Source organism: Sander lucioperca, chromosome 20, assembly GCF_008315115.2.
Source record: "Sander lucioperca isolate FBNREF2018 chromosome 20, SLUC_FBN_1.2, whole genome shotgun sequence".
Classification (NCBI taxonomy): domain Eukaryota; kingdom Metazoa; phylum Chordata; class Actinopteri; order Perciformes; family Percidae; genus Sander; species Sander lucioperca.
This window is the reverse complement of record NC_050192.1, coordinates 27,078,551-27,100,124: the sequence shown is the minus strand read 5'-3', so window position 1 is coordinate 27,100,124 and position 21,574 is coordinate 27,078,551. Positions and strand designations below refer to the sequence as shown.

The 21,574-nt window shown below is 41.7% G+C and overlaps 1 protein-coding gene across 2 annotated transcripts in view; it reads left to right on the top strand.

Moving 5' to 3' along the window:
- The window catches only part of zdhhc17 (zinc finger DHHC-type palmitoyltransferase 17), a 36,486-nt gene extending 15,058 nt beyond the window's left edge, over nucleotides 1-21,428 (top strand). The window contains exons 8-19 of one of the 2 annotated variants that reach the window (XM_035996083.1): nucleotides 927-1,089; nucleotides 1,246-1,371; nucleotides 2,070-2,078; nucleotides 2,927-3,069; nucleotides 3,842-3,942; nucleotides 11,382-11,506; nucleotides 12,168-12,230; nucleotides 12,318-12,411; nucleotides 17,246-17,329; nucleotides 17,413-17,570; nucleotides 17,718-17,812; nucleotides 18,620-21,428. In XM_035996083.1, coding sequence (XP_035851976.1) covers nucleotides 927-1,089; nucleotides 1,246-1,371; nucleotides 2,070-2,078; nucleotides 2,927-3,069; nucleotides 3,842-3,942; nucleotides 11,382-11,506; nucleotides 12,168-12,230; nucleotides 12,318-12,411; nucleotides 17,246-17,329; nucleotides 17,413-17,570; nucleotides 17,718-17,812; nucleotides 18,620-18,758 — 1,300 coding nt within the window. In that variant the 3' untranslated portion in view covers nucleotides 18,759-21,428. The remainder of the gene's footprint in view (nucleotides 1-926; nucleotides 1,090-1,245; nucleotides 1,372-2,069; nucleotides 2,079-2,926; nucleotides 3,070-3,841; nucleotides 3,943-11,381; nucleotides 11,507-12,167; nucleotides 12,231-12,317; nucleotides 12,412-17,245; nucleotides 17,330-17,412; nucleotides 17,571-17,717; nucleotides 17,813-18,619) is intronic. The other variant, XM_031306135.2, reaches the window with a different exon arrangement.
- The last annotated feature ends 146 nt before the right edge of the window (nucleotides 21,429-21,574 follow it).

The following is a 21,574-nucleotide window of genomic DNA, read 5'->3' as shown; positions in this document are numbered from 1 at the left end:
GATATAATATCCATATATTGCCCAGCTCTAAGAGTACACGTGCCCCACAGTTGCTGTTCCAGCACAGTGTGCCTCGACAAGAAATCTTAATGACAGGGTTAAACTAGATGTTGAGTGAATTACAACCTCAAATAAAGAAACTGATGCCTGGATAAAGTCTGAATTACTGGCACTTGCATGGTGCAGAAGTGCACTAAAAGCCACGTACAAGCTAGAGCATGTTTCTGCTGACTGCAGCCACACACAGAACAGACAGACTGCAAACACAGGGAAACAAGTCCTAGTATTGCTGCCCAGCTTCATCTGAATATTCCCTGATAAGCAATTTTCTGGGCGATCATTTCCATTAATCATTTAGTTATATAACTTAATGATCCCTGAGGGGGAATTACATCATTAGGAGCAAAATATAGAGGTGTAGCATGACAATGAAGGGCAATGATCAATACGTTCCGTTAATAATAAAGAATTTAAATCAGATATACAAAAATTGTAATGGATTGTGACATGACATTGATGACTTTCTAGCAGTTAAATGTGTTGCAGTTTCAAGAAAAAAATAATGTCTGTTTCCAGCCTTTTGAGTGTGATTTATTTATTTTTTGGCATTTGAAGATGTCACCTTGGGTTGTGGGAAATTATAACCAGATTACATGTAATTTTTAAGAAAATAACAGACAGCTCAGATAATCAATAATAAAATAATTTGCTGCTCTAATCCTGTGTCACAAAAAGAGTAGTTTAAGCCAATGGTGTTTGGTTATAAAGTGTTAAATAAGAACCAGATTCAAGTCCCTAACTTTTCCAGCTGTCCTTCTTGTTGTCTTGACTTTGTCCTCCTTCCTCCTCATGACAAGCCTGTTTTGTGAGGTGGGTTTCAAACTAGTTTGACTCAGCTTGACTTGATTTCTTCCTCTGTGTGACAGTGTGGATCCCACCCGGCTGCTACTGACCTTTAACGTGTCTGTCAACCTGGGCGACAAATATCACAAGAACACGGCGCTGCACTGGGCCGTGCTGGCCGGCAACACCACAGTCATCAGCCTGCTGCTGGACGCCAACGCTAACGTCGATGCACAGAACATCAAGGTAATGCCTTCCTCATGGCTCCATCCAATATCTTTGTGTACCTGTACCCGTACAACATGTAGACAAATGAGACTGGCACTGAGAATGGTGGAAATGCAGCCAGATGCTTTTGTGATGGCAGATGTGTACAGACTGGTCTTGTGTTGTTTTCTGTAGGGTGAAACACCGCTAGATCTTGCCAAGCAACGGAAGAACGTTTGGATGATCAATCACTTACAGGAAGCGCGGCAGGCCAAAGGCTACGACAGCCCATCATACCTGAAGAGACTGAAGATGGACAAGGTACACACACACACACACACACACACACACACACACAAAAAATACATTACATTATACAATAAAAGATAAGGGCGGGCAATGTGAATTATGGGCTTCTGCTCAAATTTGAAAGATTAGACACACACACACACACCACACACCACACACCACACACCACACACCACACACAGTAGCTCCTCAGACCAGCCTGTCCACACTGGACTTTTGCACTGCTGCAGTATCACAGCATGTCTCATGGCTGGGATTACCTTTCATTCCAAAGCTGTGAAGTTTTCTTCTTTTCAAGTCCCCAACAGTTTTGACAGTAGGCAGGAGACGACTCTTAAATGACAGGTTATGTTTAACATTACAACAACTGGAAATATAAAGGAATACAATAACTTTTATAGCGTCCAGTCTGACCATAGTGGGTGCTAAATTACATGTATCCTGATAAACAAACTCTTCGACTCAAGCTAGTACTCGATTGAACATGGACACTCTGTAGGGGACCTTGGTTACAGCAAACTAATGTATCAACCACAGCCAAAACAACAACAATATGTAAATTCATCTGTGTGTTTGTTTCTATCGCAATGTTTCTGCTGATATTGTTTTCAAAAATGTATAAGACCATGCATGCATGCTACTTAAAACTCTGTTGTAACTCTGCTTAAATGTGTTGTTGTCTTTCCACTTGTCTGCTGGGAAATTATTAGTTAAAAAAGGTAAAGAACTAGACTGTAACTTTGCATACAAATATATTGCATGAGGTTTGTCTCAACTTTAGTCCAGATCCCTAGTGTCAGGCCCAGTAATGTAGTTAGTAGAGCATTTGTAGAATACATCTAACTTTCTTGGGTTGCTGAAAGAGCCAAATGTGTAAAAATACAAAAGGCTATAAAAAATATGTAATGCTTGATTTGTATGAACTAAATATTACATTTCATGTAGCAAGGGTTGGGACACTTCACCCTTTATACCCAGGCATTTTGACTGCATCAACAAATATGTATCTACATCATGCCTGCTTTATTGTGCAGTATCTATTGTAATGAAAGAACAAATGCTGAAGTTACTTGTTATTTTTTAACCATAAACCTTTGAGTCATAAATCTGTGGGTGTGGTTTGAGCTCATAACTCTTCTGATATTCAAAACAAATTGCTTTCTGCACTCTTGCTTCCAATAGAAAGTATTGGAAATGTGTACTGTACTGTTGATTGTTTTTAGTCATGATTCATTACACTGACTGATACAAATATAAGACTTATATTGAAGACATATATTTTACTTCTACAGCAGATTGTAAACCCTTCCTCCATTTTTGTCTTTTCTGTCTTATCTCTTGTCCAACTTACTTTTGTTTCTTATCAAATATATCTCTGTCTCACATCAATGCTTTGTCCTCTCTTTGAACTTTTTCCACCAATCCACCTTCTTTCCATGCCTTCTTTTTCACCACTTTTACTACATGTCTTCTCTCCTCATATATGTCTTACCATCCCGATTATTTCTAACTCCCTTTATTTGCCATCTTCATCCATCTCGGTCTCCTCCCTCTCTTGCTCCTGCAGGAGTTCAGGCAGAAGGTGATGCTGGGAACACCCTTCCTGGTCATCTGGCTCGTTGGTTTCATCGCTGACCTGGACATTGACTCCTGGCTGATCAAGGGCCTCATGTACGCTGGCGTCTGGATCACCGTGCAGTTCCTCTCCAAGTATGTCTCAATTACATATATGACACACACACACACACACACACACACACACACACACACATGTCAGATTTAGCTTGACTCTCTATTGGCTTGAGTTAAAGTTACAGTATTTTCAACTATGACATGTTTTAAGCCAACAATTGAATTTAGCGTTTAAATGTTTTGAGATGATAAACTTTCAAAATCATATTTGTAAAACTTCTTTATTAAGCTTATAAGTCAGATTTAGATGTCCTGACACCACACACAGACAGTATACTATAATACATGTACTTGGCACATTATACACACAGTCTCTATGGCACACCAGCACATAAACATGCTCCCTTACACACACACACACACACACACACACACACACACACACACACACACATATACACATATTCTGTACCCCCTGCTTAGGCCCCATTACCACTGCCATCTGGGCTTGCTGGTATGGTTGGTTGTGCCCCTCACTACTGTTAGCTCTGTGACTGCAACAACACACATTACCCACTGTGTTAGCTTTATATTTACTGACATTCTTGCAATACTTACTTGGTGAAAAACACAATGGTGACTGTGTGTCGTAAGGTTATGGTTTGGTTTATTTTTTGCTGCTGGTCATTGCATGCATGTTTGCATCTGTTTTGTCTTTAGTACTATGCACACTATTTGATTGGCTGGAAGTGCAGAAATAAGACAATGGCACATTTAATGAAAATCAAAAACTCAGAACTTAACAATGGCCATTTTAAATACACTGCTGATAACTCTCCTCTCTGTGCAGGGCTTTCTTCGACCACTCCATGCACAGTGCTCTCCCTCTGGGAATCTATCTGGCCACCAAGTTCTGGATGTACGCCACCTGGTTCTACTGGTTCTGGAACGATATCCTTTTCTGTCTTAGACTGCATCAGTTTTTGACTTTGTTTCCTTAAAGGAAGGAATCTAAATTAGCATCCCTAGTTCTGTGCAATATGAGAATTAACTTGTTATGGTTATACAGAATCTGGTAGTTGATCAGTCAGACATTTTCCAGTTTGTGTTCCTAATTGCCATGTTGGCTAATGCTACACGTGACTTATGTTGAACCAAATCATTTACAGTTTTGGCATCTAGCTGCTTCTTGAGGAGTGTTGTCCAGAGGGACTTGCCGTGTGAGAGAAGTTAATAATCTTCACCTAGAAACACTTTTGACTGTTTCTGGGATCAAGCTCTAACCTTTCAGATATTTAATAATGGTCTGTAAGTCCCACATATTCTGAGCATTTCACTAAACAACCACCCAGGTTGCCTGAACCACTCCTCTACATTAGCAACATTAGGCCATGAGTCAAATTATAGTTTGGTCCTTTGTAGCTCTTTTCAATAGATGTGATAAGTGATAGATGGGCTCTTCTGTCCACCTAATTTAGTCTTATTCACCCATTTGTGTGAAGCACGCCAGCGCTTTGAGACCTTGCACGCAATGTCTGGAAAAGAAACATCCATTCAAAGCCTTACAGTTGTGTCGCATGCTGGTTGAAATGGGACTCTTTATTCATGGCTTATAACAATTGCACAAGTCATTCAACATGAAGCCAAGAGCTTTTATGAATCTGTTAGGACCGTTTGTACATTTGGCATGTTCTCCAAGCAGGGAGGATCTTAATAAAATATGGACTTGTAAAATAGTTTTTTTATTGCTTTCTGCTGCCTGTGATGCATTTTGGTTGAAGAGGAGAAAAGTACTCGTGTTGGCCGGCTGGAACATCAGTGAGATTAAGTTACAGGACAGTTTCAGTGGACTCTAAGTGGGAAAGGTTTATGTAAACAGCAGAAGGAGTTGTTGGAAACTATGTTAAACAAATGCCCCAGGGTCCCATTGTAATGGATATTTAAGTACAAATGTGTTACGTGTCTCAATGAACCTGCTGCTTAGTTTTCAGTGTATGTTGCTGTATTAGAATTGTGAACAGGGAGTTTGGTGTGTAACAGCTGCTGGGTGAAACCCAACGAAGCGACTCCAAAGAGTTTCTGTTGGCATCAGCGCGGTTACTCTCACATTTTTATCCATGGAAGAATCGCCTTTCTGTTCAGAAACGACTAATTGCCGAAGGTGAGAGGGGAGCTCTCGTTTGTGGAAGGAATTTCACTTTATGCCTCGCTGCTCCGCTAATGGGAAGGGAGAGTAAGATGTCTTTGACCTGAGCTTATTGAAAAAGAAAACTGTTCTAAGGTATTTTCAGTAATTATAAAATGCTGCCAGAGTTGTGTTTTGAGCATGTTTTGTATGGCATGTCTACCGGACATAAAATTGAAAGAAGGCATCAACTACAATGACCTCCCTAAGCCAGGTTTTCATATTTGCATTCATCCTCAAAGAGCAGCGGATAGGTTACACTCCATTATGTAGTATGCTAAGTGTTTCTTCGTACATTGCTCAAAAGTTGCCCCTTTGACTGCAGGCAGGTTCTTTCCTGTGTGTGTGTCTTTGTGAAAAACCCAGTTCTTTCAAGCTTCTCTTTTGCCCTCCAGCTATCAAGGTTGTCATTAAGCCTGTGCACTTTATCTGCCATGAATCTCTTTCCAGTAATGGTGTCTTTTGCCTGTCTTGGTAACTACTTTCAACTGAAAGACATGCCGTTTCATGTTCCAGCAGCTCAGGGAGTTTAGCTTTTCTCCTGCAGCGTTGCAGACACATCTGTTGTGAACTGTGGCCACTCTCTCACTCAGGTGGACAGTTGGTTCTTGTTGCCTACTTGCATACAAATAAGTACTTTTTCTAATCACGTTTATTTATGCAAATCAAGTGATATGCAAATCAGCACCATGGGACTGGATGGTTTGTTGCTTGTTTTATCTAGAAGTTAATGTTAAATTCAAAGCTAACTTATGAGTGAAACTGTTCACGCTGCTACCCACAAGCAAAATTGCCCGATGGCCACCATAGTTGAGGTTGGGTTATGCTCGAAATAAATTAGTTTGTGCAACATTTCGTCCGAAGAACGGGTCTGAAGGCAAAAGTGTTTATAGCTGTTTCAAACGGTCACACTTGGAGGCAGGGTGAAAAGCCGGCCATTACTATATAGAGAGGGGGTTCAACAACTGCCACCAACTCCTAATATTAAACACAACATAAGCATAAGTTGTGGAAACGCATGTTAATTAGCATTTTCTTTTGCTGATTTTCTGGATTCTCTCTTCTGATTATGACAAGAGTGCCCAGGCGTCAGTGTGAATTTGCAGCAGCGCCATCTATGGGCAATTTCATTTCAGGACAATAGTGTAAAAACGAGAAGAAAAACAAATATGAATCAATTTTTGGAATTCTATGAATCGATTTTGAATCGGGTAGAGCTTGAATCTCGATTCAAATTCGAATCGATTTTTTTTGCACACACCTAGTGTGTTGTGTCAGGGGGTTTATCTGTGTTTTAAGCCCCCAATGTCTCCTTCCAGGCAGCGCTGATTAGGCAATGGTTATGGTTAGGTTTGGGTTAAAACGCAACGCCCGGGATGGGCGCTGCGAGGGGCACAGGCACAAGGGGACCACTGGTGTGAATAAAACACTTAAAAACCTCCGTAAAAAACCAAGTTCGGTTATGTAAAAGCTGTTTAAAAGAAGGCCAGATATTAAAGGCAGGTGGGTTAAGATTAGGGTTAGGTGCCATGAAGTCAACGGTCGCAGCACTGCCTTGATAGAGACGTTGGGGGCTTAAAACACCATCGAGCTATCAGGGGAGGCATCAGATTACTCTCTCTGACCCTTCAGAGTCTGCTTACATAAACCAAGGACTGAGGCCCAGCATTTTATACGAGCCTGCAGTTTTACTATTGAACTTGGATTTGAGGATGAGAATATAAAGTTTTCGTTTGTGTCATGGGCTAAATGATTCCAACATCTGGTTTAAAGTGTCCTGATTATCATATCAGATAAAAGACATTTCCATTTCACTTCTAACTGTGACCTTTTTATTCAACTACTTATGAACAAAAAGGTAAGCGGGAAGGGGGAAGATTACAGGTTTGATTTTGATGTAGCACATTCCTCACCACGTCTCTATTAGTTCGGTGTAGTTCTGCAGCCCAGTATCTTGCACACACGTTGTTCCACCTTCTGGGTTGAGACTTTTTATCCACCAGTTCTGACCCAGTTTCAGCCATTGTTAGCTCATTATCCTCCTCAGGCCTGTGGTTGAAATCAGATCAAATGACAAAAGTGGAGCAGAAAGACAGTACCTTTTTCTCTATCCCAGACTCGGGTCATATTTTCCTCTATAGACTTTACTCATAAATGCATTTCCAGCAGGTGAACTAAAAATCACAGAGTTAATGATGCCCTGGAGTTTTGTACTGTACTGATGTAGCATTCATTTCACTTTGTCTGCACGTCATTGCAAGTCTTCTGTGAACCCTCTTGCTGTTTGTTAGGGAAACCTTCTAAAATATACCTCACCCCTCAGCCTTTTAAAAGATAAATGGGTGCTAACAGATGGGTGATCTCTCACTGAGGAAGCATTGGACCCATTTTATGAGAGTTGCATTGATCACTGGCACCTTCTCCACACATCCACTGGTTCCCTGAGGTAGTAGACCAATGAGGAGCTCTGGAGAGTGTTTTACTTATTAGGCCATTTCAGTAGCGGATCATGTCAACACCCAGTTCTTTTATAGGGATATTTATGAAGATCAATGGCTTCATGTGGTCTGTAGGGACTTGTAGAGGGCTTTCTAACTTTGTCGGTGCTAGCAAAGTGCTCATCAGTGAAGTCATAACTGTGCCAAAGGGATGACCACAAGAGCTATTGGCTCTTCCTTACCTACAAACGAAAGTAGTTGTTGTGGCATGTTATTTCTGTGCTTATGGTGTGTGTCCCTCGCTACTTTCTCAACAGACCTCTGTGGCTACAAACCCTTGTCAATGCTTCAGAGGGTTTTAGTATGATCTGTTATGGTGGATTTGGTTTAACTTTTCGTGGCTGGTGTTCACACAAAGTGTGTTTAGACAATACAGATCCAAGTGTTTAGCTTGAATCAAAGCATTCAAACTGAACTAACGGGCCTTGTTATTAGGGATGTCCCGATCAGGTTTTTTTGCCCTTGAGTCCGAGTCATTTGATTTTGAGTATCTACCGATACCGAGTCCCGATCCGATACTTCTGTAATAATTCAACTTTATAATACCTCCAGACTGCAGACATACTCGCGCTTTCCGCTTCAAGCTTCAAGCTGCTTCCGTGTTCTACTTGGCCGGCATTTAACCAATAGCGTCTCTGCAACAAAGTGATGTCATGCCGCACGCGTTGCTGTTTCTGTGTGGAGTCAAAAGGGTCTAACTCTGTGCCACCGCATAACTATAGATGTGTTAAAAAATAATGAGAATATATATATATTAGGGCTGTCAAAATAACGCGTTCATTTCGATTAATTAATCTGAGAAAAAATAACGCGTTAAAAAAATAACGCGTTAAAAAAATAACGCAGATTAATCCATTCCATATTGACGTTTGACCCAGAGCCGTTCTAGCCACCATTGGACTGTAAAATGAAGGAGGGAGACAAGAATGTGCTGCCTGGATCATTAATTGGAACATTTACTTGTAAAAATCTTCTTCCTGCCAACCCTGGCTACCGAAATCTGGTGCCACTGATATGTCTGCTCTTCTCTCTGATGCTCTGAAGATGATACAGGCAACACAAACACCGCTGCACGTGACGCTAGTTAACACTATACTCGACAGCAGCTAACGTTAGCCTACCGCTAGCTAGTTAACACTATACTCGACAGCAGCTAACGTTAGCCTACCGCTAGCTAGTAGCTGGATTAAACACGGTTACAATGCTGACAGCTAACCCTGAACGGTGTAAAGTGTGACTGTGTTTTACTGTAGAGGACTGTGACTCAACAGCGGGATGTAACAATCTGCAGCTGGCGAGCTGCCATCAGAAAAACAACACAGACGGTGCGTTCAATGAAACTGGTAAACTACAGCTTCGTGGTGCATTTGAAGTTATTGTAAATGTCCTTGGTGGTTGTTTTTGTCGTTCAACAGCAATTTACTAGTGAAGTAAGTTATTGTTATTGTTATACATTATTATTAAATAATTTAATTTTGACCATATGGCCTTAGCAATAAACAAGCCGTTCTTTAATGTCACCAACTGTTGTTTAGTACCCTTTGTTTTGTTTTCTTTTTTTACCTTCTTAAAAAGTATCGGTTCAGGCACTGTTAATTATGTATGCGATTAATTTTGATTAATTAATCACAGAGTCTGTAATTAATTAGATTAATTTTTTAATCGATTGACAGCCCTAATACATATATATCCGAGTCCTGATCGGGAGGTAACGTCCGATTCCGATGGAGTCTGAAACCACGTGATCGGGCCCGATTTCCGATCACGTGATCAGATCTGGACATCCCTACTTGTTATACCTACCCGACTGTATGGTTAGAGGATGATCAAGTTTGATTGGCGATAATAAAATAAATAGTTTTTGATGGACCAGTGAAAGCAGCGGTCCCTTAGGTTTGGATGTCCATCACACAGCTGAGACAGGCCTATTTTTTTAGCCACTCTAGTGGCGTGGCCGTAGGAGTGGCAACAGGGTACAAAATTAGCACCATCCACCAGCCAAATGCTGGTGGATGTTTTGCTTCACCCACCAGCCAAAACACAATGATTTCCTATTGAGTGGTTGGTTAAAATTTGAACATTCAATAGCCATTTGGCTGGTGAACAAAAAAACCTGTACCCTGGGTGGCAGTGTTGGTCAGTCGGTCCACCACTTTGGGCTAGACTAAAACATCAACTATTGGATGGATTGGCACAACATTTTAACTGACAGTCATGGAACTGACTTTGGTGACCATCTGACTTTCCGTTATCGCCACCATGAGGTTGATATTTGTGGTTTTGAGTGAAATGTCTCGACTATTTGATGGATAGAGGAGGAGAAAGGAGACATTTATGTTCCCCTCAGGATGAATTCTCACAGCTTTGTTATAGCTTGTGTGAAACTATAAATATTTTATCCCAAAAGAGTTAGCATAGCAACCTTTTGAATAGGGTATTTTAAAATGGCTACATGTAACATAATGTTGACTGTGTGGGCAAAAAAGGACAGCTTTGTGTGCAGTTGTATGTTAAGCATGATGCCTCCCATTGGAATGTGTCACCTTGCAGTAGAGTAATGATGCCGAATTTTCCCGTAGTTCAAACAGAATATTCTTTGTTTGTGTTGTTTCGGTGTCTATTCCAAACTGACGATTCTATCACAGTTTGTTTTTCTTCTGTCACACATTAGCACATAGTGTTGAGGCTTTCCCAGTCTGGGCCTCTCTGTGTCACTTGGCTGGTTTCCTGTGGGATTCAGCTGACTCATGCACACCTGGGTGACTGACTCTGCTACTAATCAGTCCACAGCTGTCACAGAATACACCCTTATCTCTCCATGGTTATACACAAGACTGCAGAATCTGTACACCAGTGCCCTTTGGGTCCAGGTCTCAGCCCAGTAATGTGAGCATGCATGCTCTTTTTTTTTTCTCCTACATTTACACACTTCGTGAGAAACACCGACACACAGACCGAGCCAGTCTGTGCTGTTCTGTTGTGTCACAAAGAATCTACAGAAATGAACAGACTTTTGTCTCCTTCGTATGTATACGTACATGGAAGGAAGTCATGATGAGCTGTGGTGACAGACTGACATGATCTCTCCTTCAGTGGGTGAGTCGAGATGAGACAGCTGCTGTTTGCATCGCAGTCTGCCGGTTAGTGGAGTTACTATAAAGTGAGAATCTGACTCAGATTGACGTCATTGTCATTAAAATACAAGGAAATAGTTTTATTTAAATATTGACCTAAAACGTGATAAATGGCAGGCAAGTTCTGGAGTTATAACCAGTGCCTTTTTTCAATGAGTTAGTCTCCTGGTTCTGCTTGCATATTCACCATACAGACATAAGAACACTATCTTTTTATCTAACTCTCAGCAAGAAATTGAATAAGCATGTTTCCCAAAATTTCAAACCGTTTCTTTTAATGTGTGTCTTAGTCTTTATTTTTAAATATACTGACTTGTGACAGTGAAATGTGTTTACATGTTCACACTACAGCTTTAAATGCTGTGCACTAAGTTCTGTTTGGGTCCAGCTCAGGTGGCAGGAATTGAACTGAGGTTGAGGTCGTCCGTCCTCTGGCAGTAGTACTGTGGTTAAACAGAATGGGGTTTGATTGTGGTGAAAACCCAGCAGTTGACACTAATCTGTCTTTACCAATACCAAAGAAAAACGATGCAGAAGAAGCTGTTGGTCCGTCTTCCTTAACCTTCGCTGCACATCTCCCCTTTGCCACTGTTCATATGCCCTTCCTGATAAACACGCTGGCTCTCTTCTACAACTTTGGCAAATCCTGGAAGTCTGACCCAGGAATTATCAAAGCATCAGAGGAGCAGAAGAAAAAGGTAAAGATACAGGAAAGAATCAAGCAAGCAGTCTTTGAAAGAAATGTTTGAATCCCTACTTCAAGATGTTTCCTTGTATGTTTTTGAATGGTTTGGTTTACCCTACTAAGTGTTAATGTTGTAAATAATCATTTCATCATTTGTTTTAACGCGAGCGAGAGATCCCGGCTGCTTTTTGCGGCTCATCCTCTGGCCTCTCTGTCCCTCATTATCGCTCTCTAATGGGGGACAACAGGGGCTCTGCTTTGTACCAGGCCCTGTGATTGATGAAGAGCTAAATAAACAGGGCAGGACTCCACTGGGTCAAAGGCTTCAAAGCTTTTCTTTCCCTGCAGAGGACCCCCCTTCCACCTCTTGTCTTCCTATCTTTAGTTTATTTGCTCAGTAAAAGCAAACTGATAAAAACACAGAAGAGGAAAGAAACCTATATGTGCAGATTAGATAAAAAACAATCCACGCAGTTTGTCTTAAAAAAAACATGAAACACACGGACTGAATGGCTTTTGTCCCAGTTTACCGTGAATGAGCCAAGCTTCCAGTGTGATCGTTGAGCTGGAAATCCCAGCCTCGGCTTGTACGCTGTCATTAGGTCCTTTTGTTGCTGTGTCTCTGTCCATATTTTTTTTAAATCCTGCTTTTGTTTCTTGTTTCCTTCCTCCAGACAATTGTGGAGCTGGCAGAGACAGGCAGCCTGGATCTGAGCATATTCTGCAGCACCTGCTTGGTAAATTCTGCCTCCTCTCTTGCAAGATGACACATCCAGAGGAAAATAGCAACAACCTTTTACTTCTTTTATGACCGTTTCCTATAGATACGAAAGCCCATCAGGTCCAAACACTGCGCCGTGTGCAACCGCTGCATCGCCAAGTTCGACCACCACTGTCCCTGGGTAGGGAACTGTGTCGGTATGTCAACAACACCGCAGACACACACACACACACACACACACACACACTTCCAAACAATCAGCTACTCGTCATTTTCTTCCCTAGACTCAAGCGTTGTGGCACTTTATTGTGTGATATCAGCTCCTTATTCCACTTTAAGAAGCAACATGTGTCCTGACTGAGCCCTCTGCTCTCAAGTTATTCTGGGTCTGGTACACAACAGAAAAACATGTTGAAGGAAATGCTGGGATATCGTCTTTCCAAATAACGTCAGATTTAGTCTGAAAAAATTTTTTTTTACTGCATTTCAAATGATTTAACTCATTTTATCATCTGTTGGCCAAGCTGCCTGTCTTCTCTGCTGCTGTCTAGACAGAGTAGACCTGTTTAGGTTAGTTTCAATTCATGTGTTCAGTGATAAAACATTCATTTCATAAAACTCAACTAGAGCCGCAAAGATGAATCGATTAGTTGTCACCTATTAAATTAATCGCCAACTATTTTCATTAATCGGTTTAACTTTTTATTTATTTTTTTAGAATTTTTTGGGGGCTTTTCCCTTTATTAGACAATGACAGTGGATAGACAGGAAAGGGGGAGAGAGATGGGGGATGACACGAAGCAAAGGGCAGCAGGTCGGATTCGAACCCGTGCCGCAGCAAAGGACTCAGCCTACATGGGGCGAATGCTCTTATTGGGTGAGCTAGAGGCCGCCCCGGTTTAAGTTTATGAAAAAAGTCAAAATTCTTCGATTCCAGCTTCTTGAATGTGAACATTGTTGTAGTTTCTTCTCTCCTCTGTGACAGTAAACTGAATATCTTATATAACTAATCTATCTAATAAGACATTTGAGGACGTCCTCTTGGGCTTTGGGAAACACTGATCCACATTTTTCACAATTTTCGGACATTTTATAGACCAAACAGCTAATCAACTGATCGAGGAAAATAATCGACAATAAAACATAATCGAAACACAACAAAACACAACACAGTGCAGAAGGCTTTAATGACAAGATGCAGGAAATGAAGCAGGCAAAATAAAGTTGTAAGTTGTAAGGATTGTGTCAGATGGCGTCCGTGGAGCAGACCGGAGACAGTTAGGGAAGGAAGGAGTGCCGGGGGCTTGTAGCATTTCTGGTTTGAAAAGCAGGTGGTCAGGAAGAAGCTTTAAACGTGTGGAAACCGCCTGAACAAACAACACGCCCGGCTACACGACTACTGGGATCAGGGGCCTGGAAAAGGATTTTAAAAGCTCTTAAGAAGTTTTGAAATATCAAACACAATAGTTCTTTATGTAGTTATGGGTTTCTTTGTATTATCTGTTACCCTGGAAGTCCAGAGTTCTCACGAGAGCACCGTTTTAATTTGCTCAGCGAGTCACTCTGGCATTCAGTAATGATGCTCATTAACTATGCCCTTGTAGCCGAGCTGCACCAATCACATCTGTGTATCTGATATAGGCGGGCCAGAGGCGAGCTAAACAGATGACGACAGTTTAATCTACCAGTTAGCTCTGCTGGTAGCTAAGCATATGGGGCTCTGGATACGTCACCCTGTGTATTGTTGTGATTGGTCGTAGTGTTATCCAATTGCGTGCAGTGAGATTTTCAAATGCATGCTTGGTGCCGCCCCTCGAGTTGGGCCATTTTCATTACTCAGTGCCAGACCCTTAATCTTTCAGATTTGTGACTGGAGTTCCAGGCTAATTATCTGTCATCTTTTACAGCAATGTTGTTGTTTTTTTTTGTCAACGACCCCTTACAAGATTGAGAATATACCGAGGACCCCCTCATGGATGTCCCCTGGATTAATTTGCCGTAGCCTATTTCTTACACATCTATAGTCTTAGTTAAGAACAACACATGAGAACATGTATTAAATGCTGCATGCTGACGTTAGCATTTGTCTCAAAGCAGCACTGTGTAAGTGCAGCCTCACAAACCTACTCCTCTTGCTGTCCATTTTCTCTCTCTCTCTCTCTCTCTCTCTCTCTCTCTCTCTCTCTCTATCTATCTATCTATCTATCTATCTATCTATCTATCTATCTATCTATCTATCTATCTATCTATCTATCTATCTATCTATATATATATATATATATATATATATATATATATATATATATAAAATCATATATTGTGATTTCTGGATTTTATATATATATAAAATCCAGAAATCACAATATATGATTTTTTAACTATTTATTTGTATGATACAGCTGCAAATAAGTATTTGAACACCTGTCTATCAGCTAGAATTCTGACCCTCAAAGACCTGTTAGTCTGCCTTTAAAATGTCCACCTCCACTCCATTTATTATCCTAAATTAGATGCACCTGTTTGAGGTCGTTATCTGCATAAAGACACCTGTCCACCCCATACAATCAGTAAGAATCCAACTACTAACATGGCCAAGACCAAAGAGCTGTCCAAAGACACTAGAGACAAAATTGTACACCTCCACAAGGCTGGAAAGGGCTACGGGGAAATTTACGGCTAAACATGACTGTCAGTCTCCCTCGGACTGGGGCTCCATGCAAGATCTCACCTCGTGGGGTCTCAATGATCCTAAGAAAGGTGAGAAATCAGCCCAGAACTACACGGGAGGAGCTGGTCAATGACCTGAAAAGAGCTGGGACCACCGTTTCCAAGGTTACTGTTGGTAATACACTAAGACGTCATGGTTTGAAATCATGCATGGCACGGAAGGTTCCCCTGCTTAAACCAGCACATGTCAAGGCCCGTCTTAAGTTCGCCAATGACCATTTGGATGATCCAGAGGAGTCATGGGAGAAAGTCATGTGGTCAGATGAGACCAAAATAGAACTTTTTGGTCATAATTCCACTAACCGTGTTTGGAGGAAGAAGAATGATGAGTACCATCCCAAGAACACCATCCTTACTGTGAAGCATGGGGGTGGTAGCATCATGCTTTGGGGGTGTTTTTCTGCACATGGGACAGGGCGACTGCACTGTATTAAGGAGAGGATGACCGGGGCCATGTATTGCGAGATTTTGGGGAACGACCTCCTTCCCTCAGTTAGAGCATTGAAGATGGGTCGAGGCTGGGTCTTCCAACATGACAATGACCCGAAGCACACAGCCAGGATAACCAAGGAGTGGCTCTGTAAGAAGCATATCAAGGTTCTGGCGTGGCCTAGCCAGTCTCCAGACCTAAACCCAATAGAGAATCTTTGGAGGGAGCTCAAACTCCGTGTTTCTCAGTGACAGCCCAGAAACCTGACTGATCTAGAGAAGATCTGTGTGGAGGAGTGGGCCAAAATCCCTCCTGCAGTGTGTGCAAACCTGGTGAAAAACTACAGGAAACGTTTGACCTCTGTAATTGCAAACAAAGGCTACTGTACCAAATATTAACATTGATTTTCTCAGGTGTTCAAATACTTATTTGCAGCTGTATCATACAAATAAATAGTTAAAAAATCATACATTGTGATTTCTGGATTTTTTTTTTTAGATTACGTCTCTCACAGTGGACATGCTCCTACGATGACAATTTCAGACCCCTCCATGATTTCTAAGAACTTGCAAAATAGCAGGGTGTTCAAATACTTATTTTCCTCACTGTATATATGTATGTATATGTGTGTGTGTGTGTGTGTGTGTGTGTGTGTATATATATATATACAGTGCTGCTCATAAGTATTCATACCCATGCTAAAGTTGACTAAAAAAAGGAATTAAAAAATCATCGTTTGGAAATTGATCTTAATGCCTTAATTAAAAGAATGAGGAAAAATCCGACCTTTTAAGGACACCAATTTGTTTTGTGAATGAATAATGTATTGTAAATAAATAAATGTTCTTCCTTAAAATACATTATACATACCCCTATGTTAAATTCCCATAGAGGAAGGCAGATTTTTATTTTTAAAGGCCAGTTACTTCATGGATCCAGGATACTATGCATCCTGATAAAGTTCCCTTGGCCTTTGGAATTAAAGTAGCCCCACATCATCACACACCCTTCACCATACCTAGAGATTGGCATGGTTTTATTTCAGTTAGCCTAATAGCTAACTGAGATAAGATCCATATCAATGCAAATCAAACCAGCTATTCTGGATCCATGAAATAACTGACCTTTAAAAATAAAAGTGTTTGTGTGTGTGTGTGTGTCTGTGTCTGTGTCTGTGTCTGTCTGTGTGTGTGTAAATTGCTCTGCGTATCTCAGGTTGCTTTCACACCTGCCTCGTTTGGTCTGAATGAACGTGATCCGACCCAAATACAGGAAGTGAACCAAAGACGGAGCACTTACTAGCCTGCAATTTCAACATTGTAAACAATTTACGGACTTGTATATGATTTAAGGGACAATAACTTTCAGATCCATAAGCTGTTCTGAGCACACGTCACTGGTCGTCTATGTGACATCATCATCTCTCTCTCCTTCACTCGCTGTCTGTCAGCTGCTCATTGTTCGCCGCCTTCGGAAATACTAGAAACACTGAAGCAGAACCAGAAAACCCAAGACGTTCAATACATTTGGTGTTATCCATTATTTCTGAGAGCAGAAGTGTCAGCGAGTTTCGGATGTTCTGTCCAATAAACAAGCAACCGTTTGGATCGCGTGACGTGTGTTTACAGTGTTTGGTGCGTTTGACAAAGTGTGCAGTGTGAAAGCAAACTGAACCAAATGAAAAATGCCACAAAGTTGCGACTTCACCCCCCGAAACGCTTCGAGTCCACCCAACTATAGGTGTGAAAGCTCCCTTAATCACTTCTGGGCCTGTCCAGGCTTTTTCTTTCCCTTGACCTTCCTTCCATTGGCAACCAAAGCAACTAACTAAGGTGATGAGAATGGAACATGATGTGCTGGTTTCTCCTCTATAGGAAGTGGGAATCACCGCTACTTCATGGGTTATCTGTTCTTCCTGCTCTGCATGATCTGCTGGATGATATACGGCTGCATTTCCTGTGAGTAGGAAACCCACTTTTACGTTTCTTTCCCTGGTTGTATCTCTCTGCTAACTCCTTGACTTGTGCGTCTTCTCCCTCAGACTGGAGGCTCCACTGTGCCACCAGTTACGCCAAGGATGGTTTCTGGCTTTATCTAACCCAGATCGCCTCCTGCTCTCCCTGGATGTTCTGGATGTTCCTCAACAGCATCTTCCACTTCATGTGGGTGGCCGTGCTCATCATGTGTCAGCTCTACCAGGTCTGGATTTACGTTTTGTACACCCGTTTGGACACCTTGACACATTGAAAACTAGGATTTGCAATTGCGCTTGAATTCCAGTAGATGTTATTTATGTCTGTTACTCTGTGAAAGGTTGGCTGACCTCTTAGCGTTTACCTCTCTTAGATCGCTGCTCTGGGAATCACCACCAATGAGAGGATGAACGCTCGGAGATACAAGCACTTTAAAGTCACAGCCACGTCCATCGAAAGCCCCTTCAAGTAAGTGATCTCTTACTTATTTGCTTATACAGAGAGCTGAATGTCATCGTTTCAGTAAAAGCATTTAAGGGTTGGTTCACCCAAATCTCACTTACTTCTCTAACCATGCAGATAGTTTGGGTTTTGTACCAGCTTCCTCTCTAATGCAACTGAAGAGAATGGATTTTCATTTGTGATGCTCGTAGCATCCAGTAACAATGTCCCCGTTACTCAGGACAACCCACAAGCCTCACTACCCAAGACCTACTCTCTAACAAAGAAATAGACCCTAGGAAAACAGTTTACAGTGTTTTCTGTACATTATCTAAAGTAAGGGGTGGGGACTATTTCTGGTTTTCAACTGTCAGTTTTAGATGGCCTTTATTGTTATTGTACATGGTAACATACAACAGAATTTGAAGAGCTCTTCTGTTCAATGAAAGAGAAAGAAAATAAAAACAAAACGAGACATCACATACATTCAGGCGTGTAATATTTAAATAAATAAATAAATAAGAATTGCACATGAGAGGGGGCCAGTGATGAGATAAAATAGCAAGTGCATTTGCGCACACGCGCATGGTGGAATCTAGGGGTTACAACAGGTGCTAGGTTTTGAAGAGTGTAATGCTAAATTGGTGAAGAAATGTGTGACTGTACCCTGTATCAATATAATAGGTAGTTATTACTCTTCCAGCACAATTGGAATGGTGCTTTCCTCACACTGATGCCACTCATGTTCCTCTGTGTGTGTCTCTCTCTCTCTCTCTCTCTCTCTCTCTCTCTCTCTCTCTCTCTCTCTCTCTCTCTCTCTCTCTCTCTCTGCAGCCACGGCTGCTTCAGAAACCTGATAGATTTCTTTGAGATCCGCTGCTGCGGTCTGATCCGGCCCGTGGCCGTGGACTGGACCACGCAGTACACAATAGAATACGACCAGACGTCTGGCTCGGGCTACCAGCTGGTGTAGAGGAGGAAGAAAGGGGGGGAGTGGAAGTAAGTTTCAGAATGATTACTGTCCCGTCCCCTCACCACCCCCCCTCCCGGCGCTCAAGTCGGAGCGATGCTGTTCTCGGGAGTGCTTGCTTTTTTTTTTTTTTTGGACCATCTCTCCCTCACCGATCAAAAAGACTTAGAAAAAAATCAGCCAGGACCAGCATGCTGTAACGGGGCAAGGCCTCTCCCTCCGCCCTCACCACCACCCTTTATTACTATTACTACTACTACTACTATTCTACAACATCAGACTGTACCTCCACATTCCCTACCCTAACCCCCCCCCTCCACCTCGTCTCTTCTCCTGAGCCCTTTGGACGGTTGCGTTGCTGCCAGGCACCAACGGAGAGGAGAGAGGCCGACGGACCAGAGGAATTCCAAGATAAAAGCTCTTCTGTTTGTACCGGAGATGTGACGCTGCAGAGACGGCAGCGCCATAAAGTGGCAGTATAGCTCTCTACCCTTCCCACTTTATATCCTTATTTATGGTGTCCCTGTTGATGTGCCCTGTGTGTATCTTTTTTTTTGTTTTTGAATGGTTCAGGAACTCTGCTGTTCCTGTGATAATGAACTGTGGTGGCCAGGAAAGCTGAAGGAAAGTTGTTGTTTTTTATAATTTTTTTTTTTTTAACCATGAATAGAGATAAGGGAATGTCTTTTTAAGGTCTCGATTTTGCACCGTGATTATTTTTTGGAGTCGAAGCTGATGAGGATTTGCCAACATAGTTGAACTCATCAGAGGGGGAAGTGTGTTACAGGTGGAGCCGCTGTAGGAGTCCCAACTTCTCACCTGCTGAAATAAAGCTGCAAGGCGGAATTTTAAGAGGATATCCCAAGTGTTTTTTTTACTCAAAGTAATAACCTGGAAACCGTTGTTGTGCAGTAGGAACGCAGGATTAAGTGCACTCCTTCAGCGGCGACCACTTTAGACGTGACAGAAAATATCCTACAGACAATGTGATACAGGTATATTTATTTAAAAACTATTTATAGACAAAGTTACTATGTTCTAGCGCCATCATTTTAACATTTCACATCATTTTTAGCTGAGTAGGTTTTTATGAGGAAATAAAAGTGATTTAACAAGTACCTGTAGCAGTTTGACATGGAAGCCCGGGAACTTTACCATAAAACTCTATGTAGACAGGTACAGCGAGCGTATTTATGAACAGCAGAGTTGAGTATAAGAAAAAGAATGCAGCAGGAGGACAGATGAGTTTACAAGAAAGGTTCATTCCATGTTTTGTTTTTTTTTCTCAAAAAGCTGTAAAGTCTTATTTTTTTTTGTTTGTGTCTGCCTACAACATTGCACTGATCATTTGTTTTGAGTCATTTGTTTTTGGCCGTTACTGAACACACGGGCAGCGCCGCTTCACACCGACGCTTCCATTGTTTACAGAGAGGAGGAGGAGGAGGAGGGGCCAACTCCCATCACTTCCTGTCTGGCCCCCCCCCCCTCCCCCCGCAGGCAGCAGCAGCAGGATGGACTGAAGTGTAAAGAATGTGCACCTGTACATATACAATATCTTTCTCTGTAACTATTTTCTTTTCTTGTCTGTGTTAGTTGAAGGTGCTCCTGGATTTATTTTATTTTATTTTTTAAGTTTGGGGGATTTCTTCCAACCAAACGGAAAGAAGAAAATCAAGTGACTATACTCCAAAGTGTATGACTGTAGCTTTTAGTGATGTCCGACACTGCTGTCTATAGGCATTTTAACCCCTAAATACCTTAAATTTCCCCCCCGCCAAGAAACTCCACTGCATGTACAATGCTTGGGACAACTGGGCTCTCGCCGTCGCCCCCAACCCCATAGTCATCACCATGGTGACAGCCAGGCAAGCCACGTGTCTGTATATAGTGAATGTTAAGTATTTGCCAGTACTTTTCTGCATTGCTGTTCATTTGTCAGTCTTTTCTTTTATTTTCTTTCTCACAAATCCAGTGTGTTTAGTGGAAGTTTTCTTTCAGGTCGCCAGATTACCAATCAGGCCCTCCTGTGCAAGTGTGTAATATATTTGAATGTTCCATGCTTGTGGACTCTGTAGTCATCCTAACGGTTTTTATTTTTTACTTCTATGTCATATATCGCTGGGTTTGTTATACCACTGGATGTACAAATTGTAAAGCAAAGACACTAGAGAACTAAGGCAGACGCCAATTTTTTTTTTTTTTTCTAAAAGCTGAAATGTGATCATGCAATAGTTTTAAGCAAAGAGGGAGGTTATATTACATTAAGGCCTCTGGAACGTTTGGGCCTCATGTTTGCATCATCAGAAGGGGGCGGTTATGTCAACATAGTCCATGTTTCACTCCCCCCCCACCCCCCATCCTGCAAAACCAACCACTGATGTCATTTCTGCCCTACGAAGACAACACACAGCAGCTACTTTTGGTGTGCTTTAAAGGCCAAAGGTTGATTTCATATCAGTACCAGTAACTAACCACTTGTGTTCTAATCATGCCTTTTAGGTGACAGGAGGTCAATGCAGGCTGGTGTTTTTTGTTTTTCTAGGGCAGAGTTCTGCTCATCCAGGACATGAATTCAAAGCCATTTCAGTCCTCACTAGTTCTTCCAGCAGCCTGAAACGTTTCTGTTCTGTCTCCCCCTCTCACCTCGCCATGTGGGATCATAAAATTAAAGTTAAAAAAAATAAAAATAAAGCACATAATCATCTCCAGTGCCTCTCTGCCCACCTTCAGACATCACTGTAACTCCGCTTAAGATGTAAACATATGGGCATGGTTCAGTTTTAATGGCTTTAATAATAAAATAGTCAAATGTGAACAAG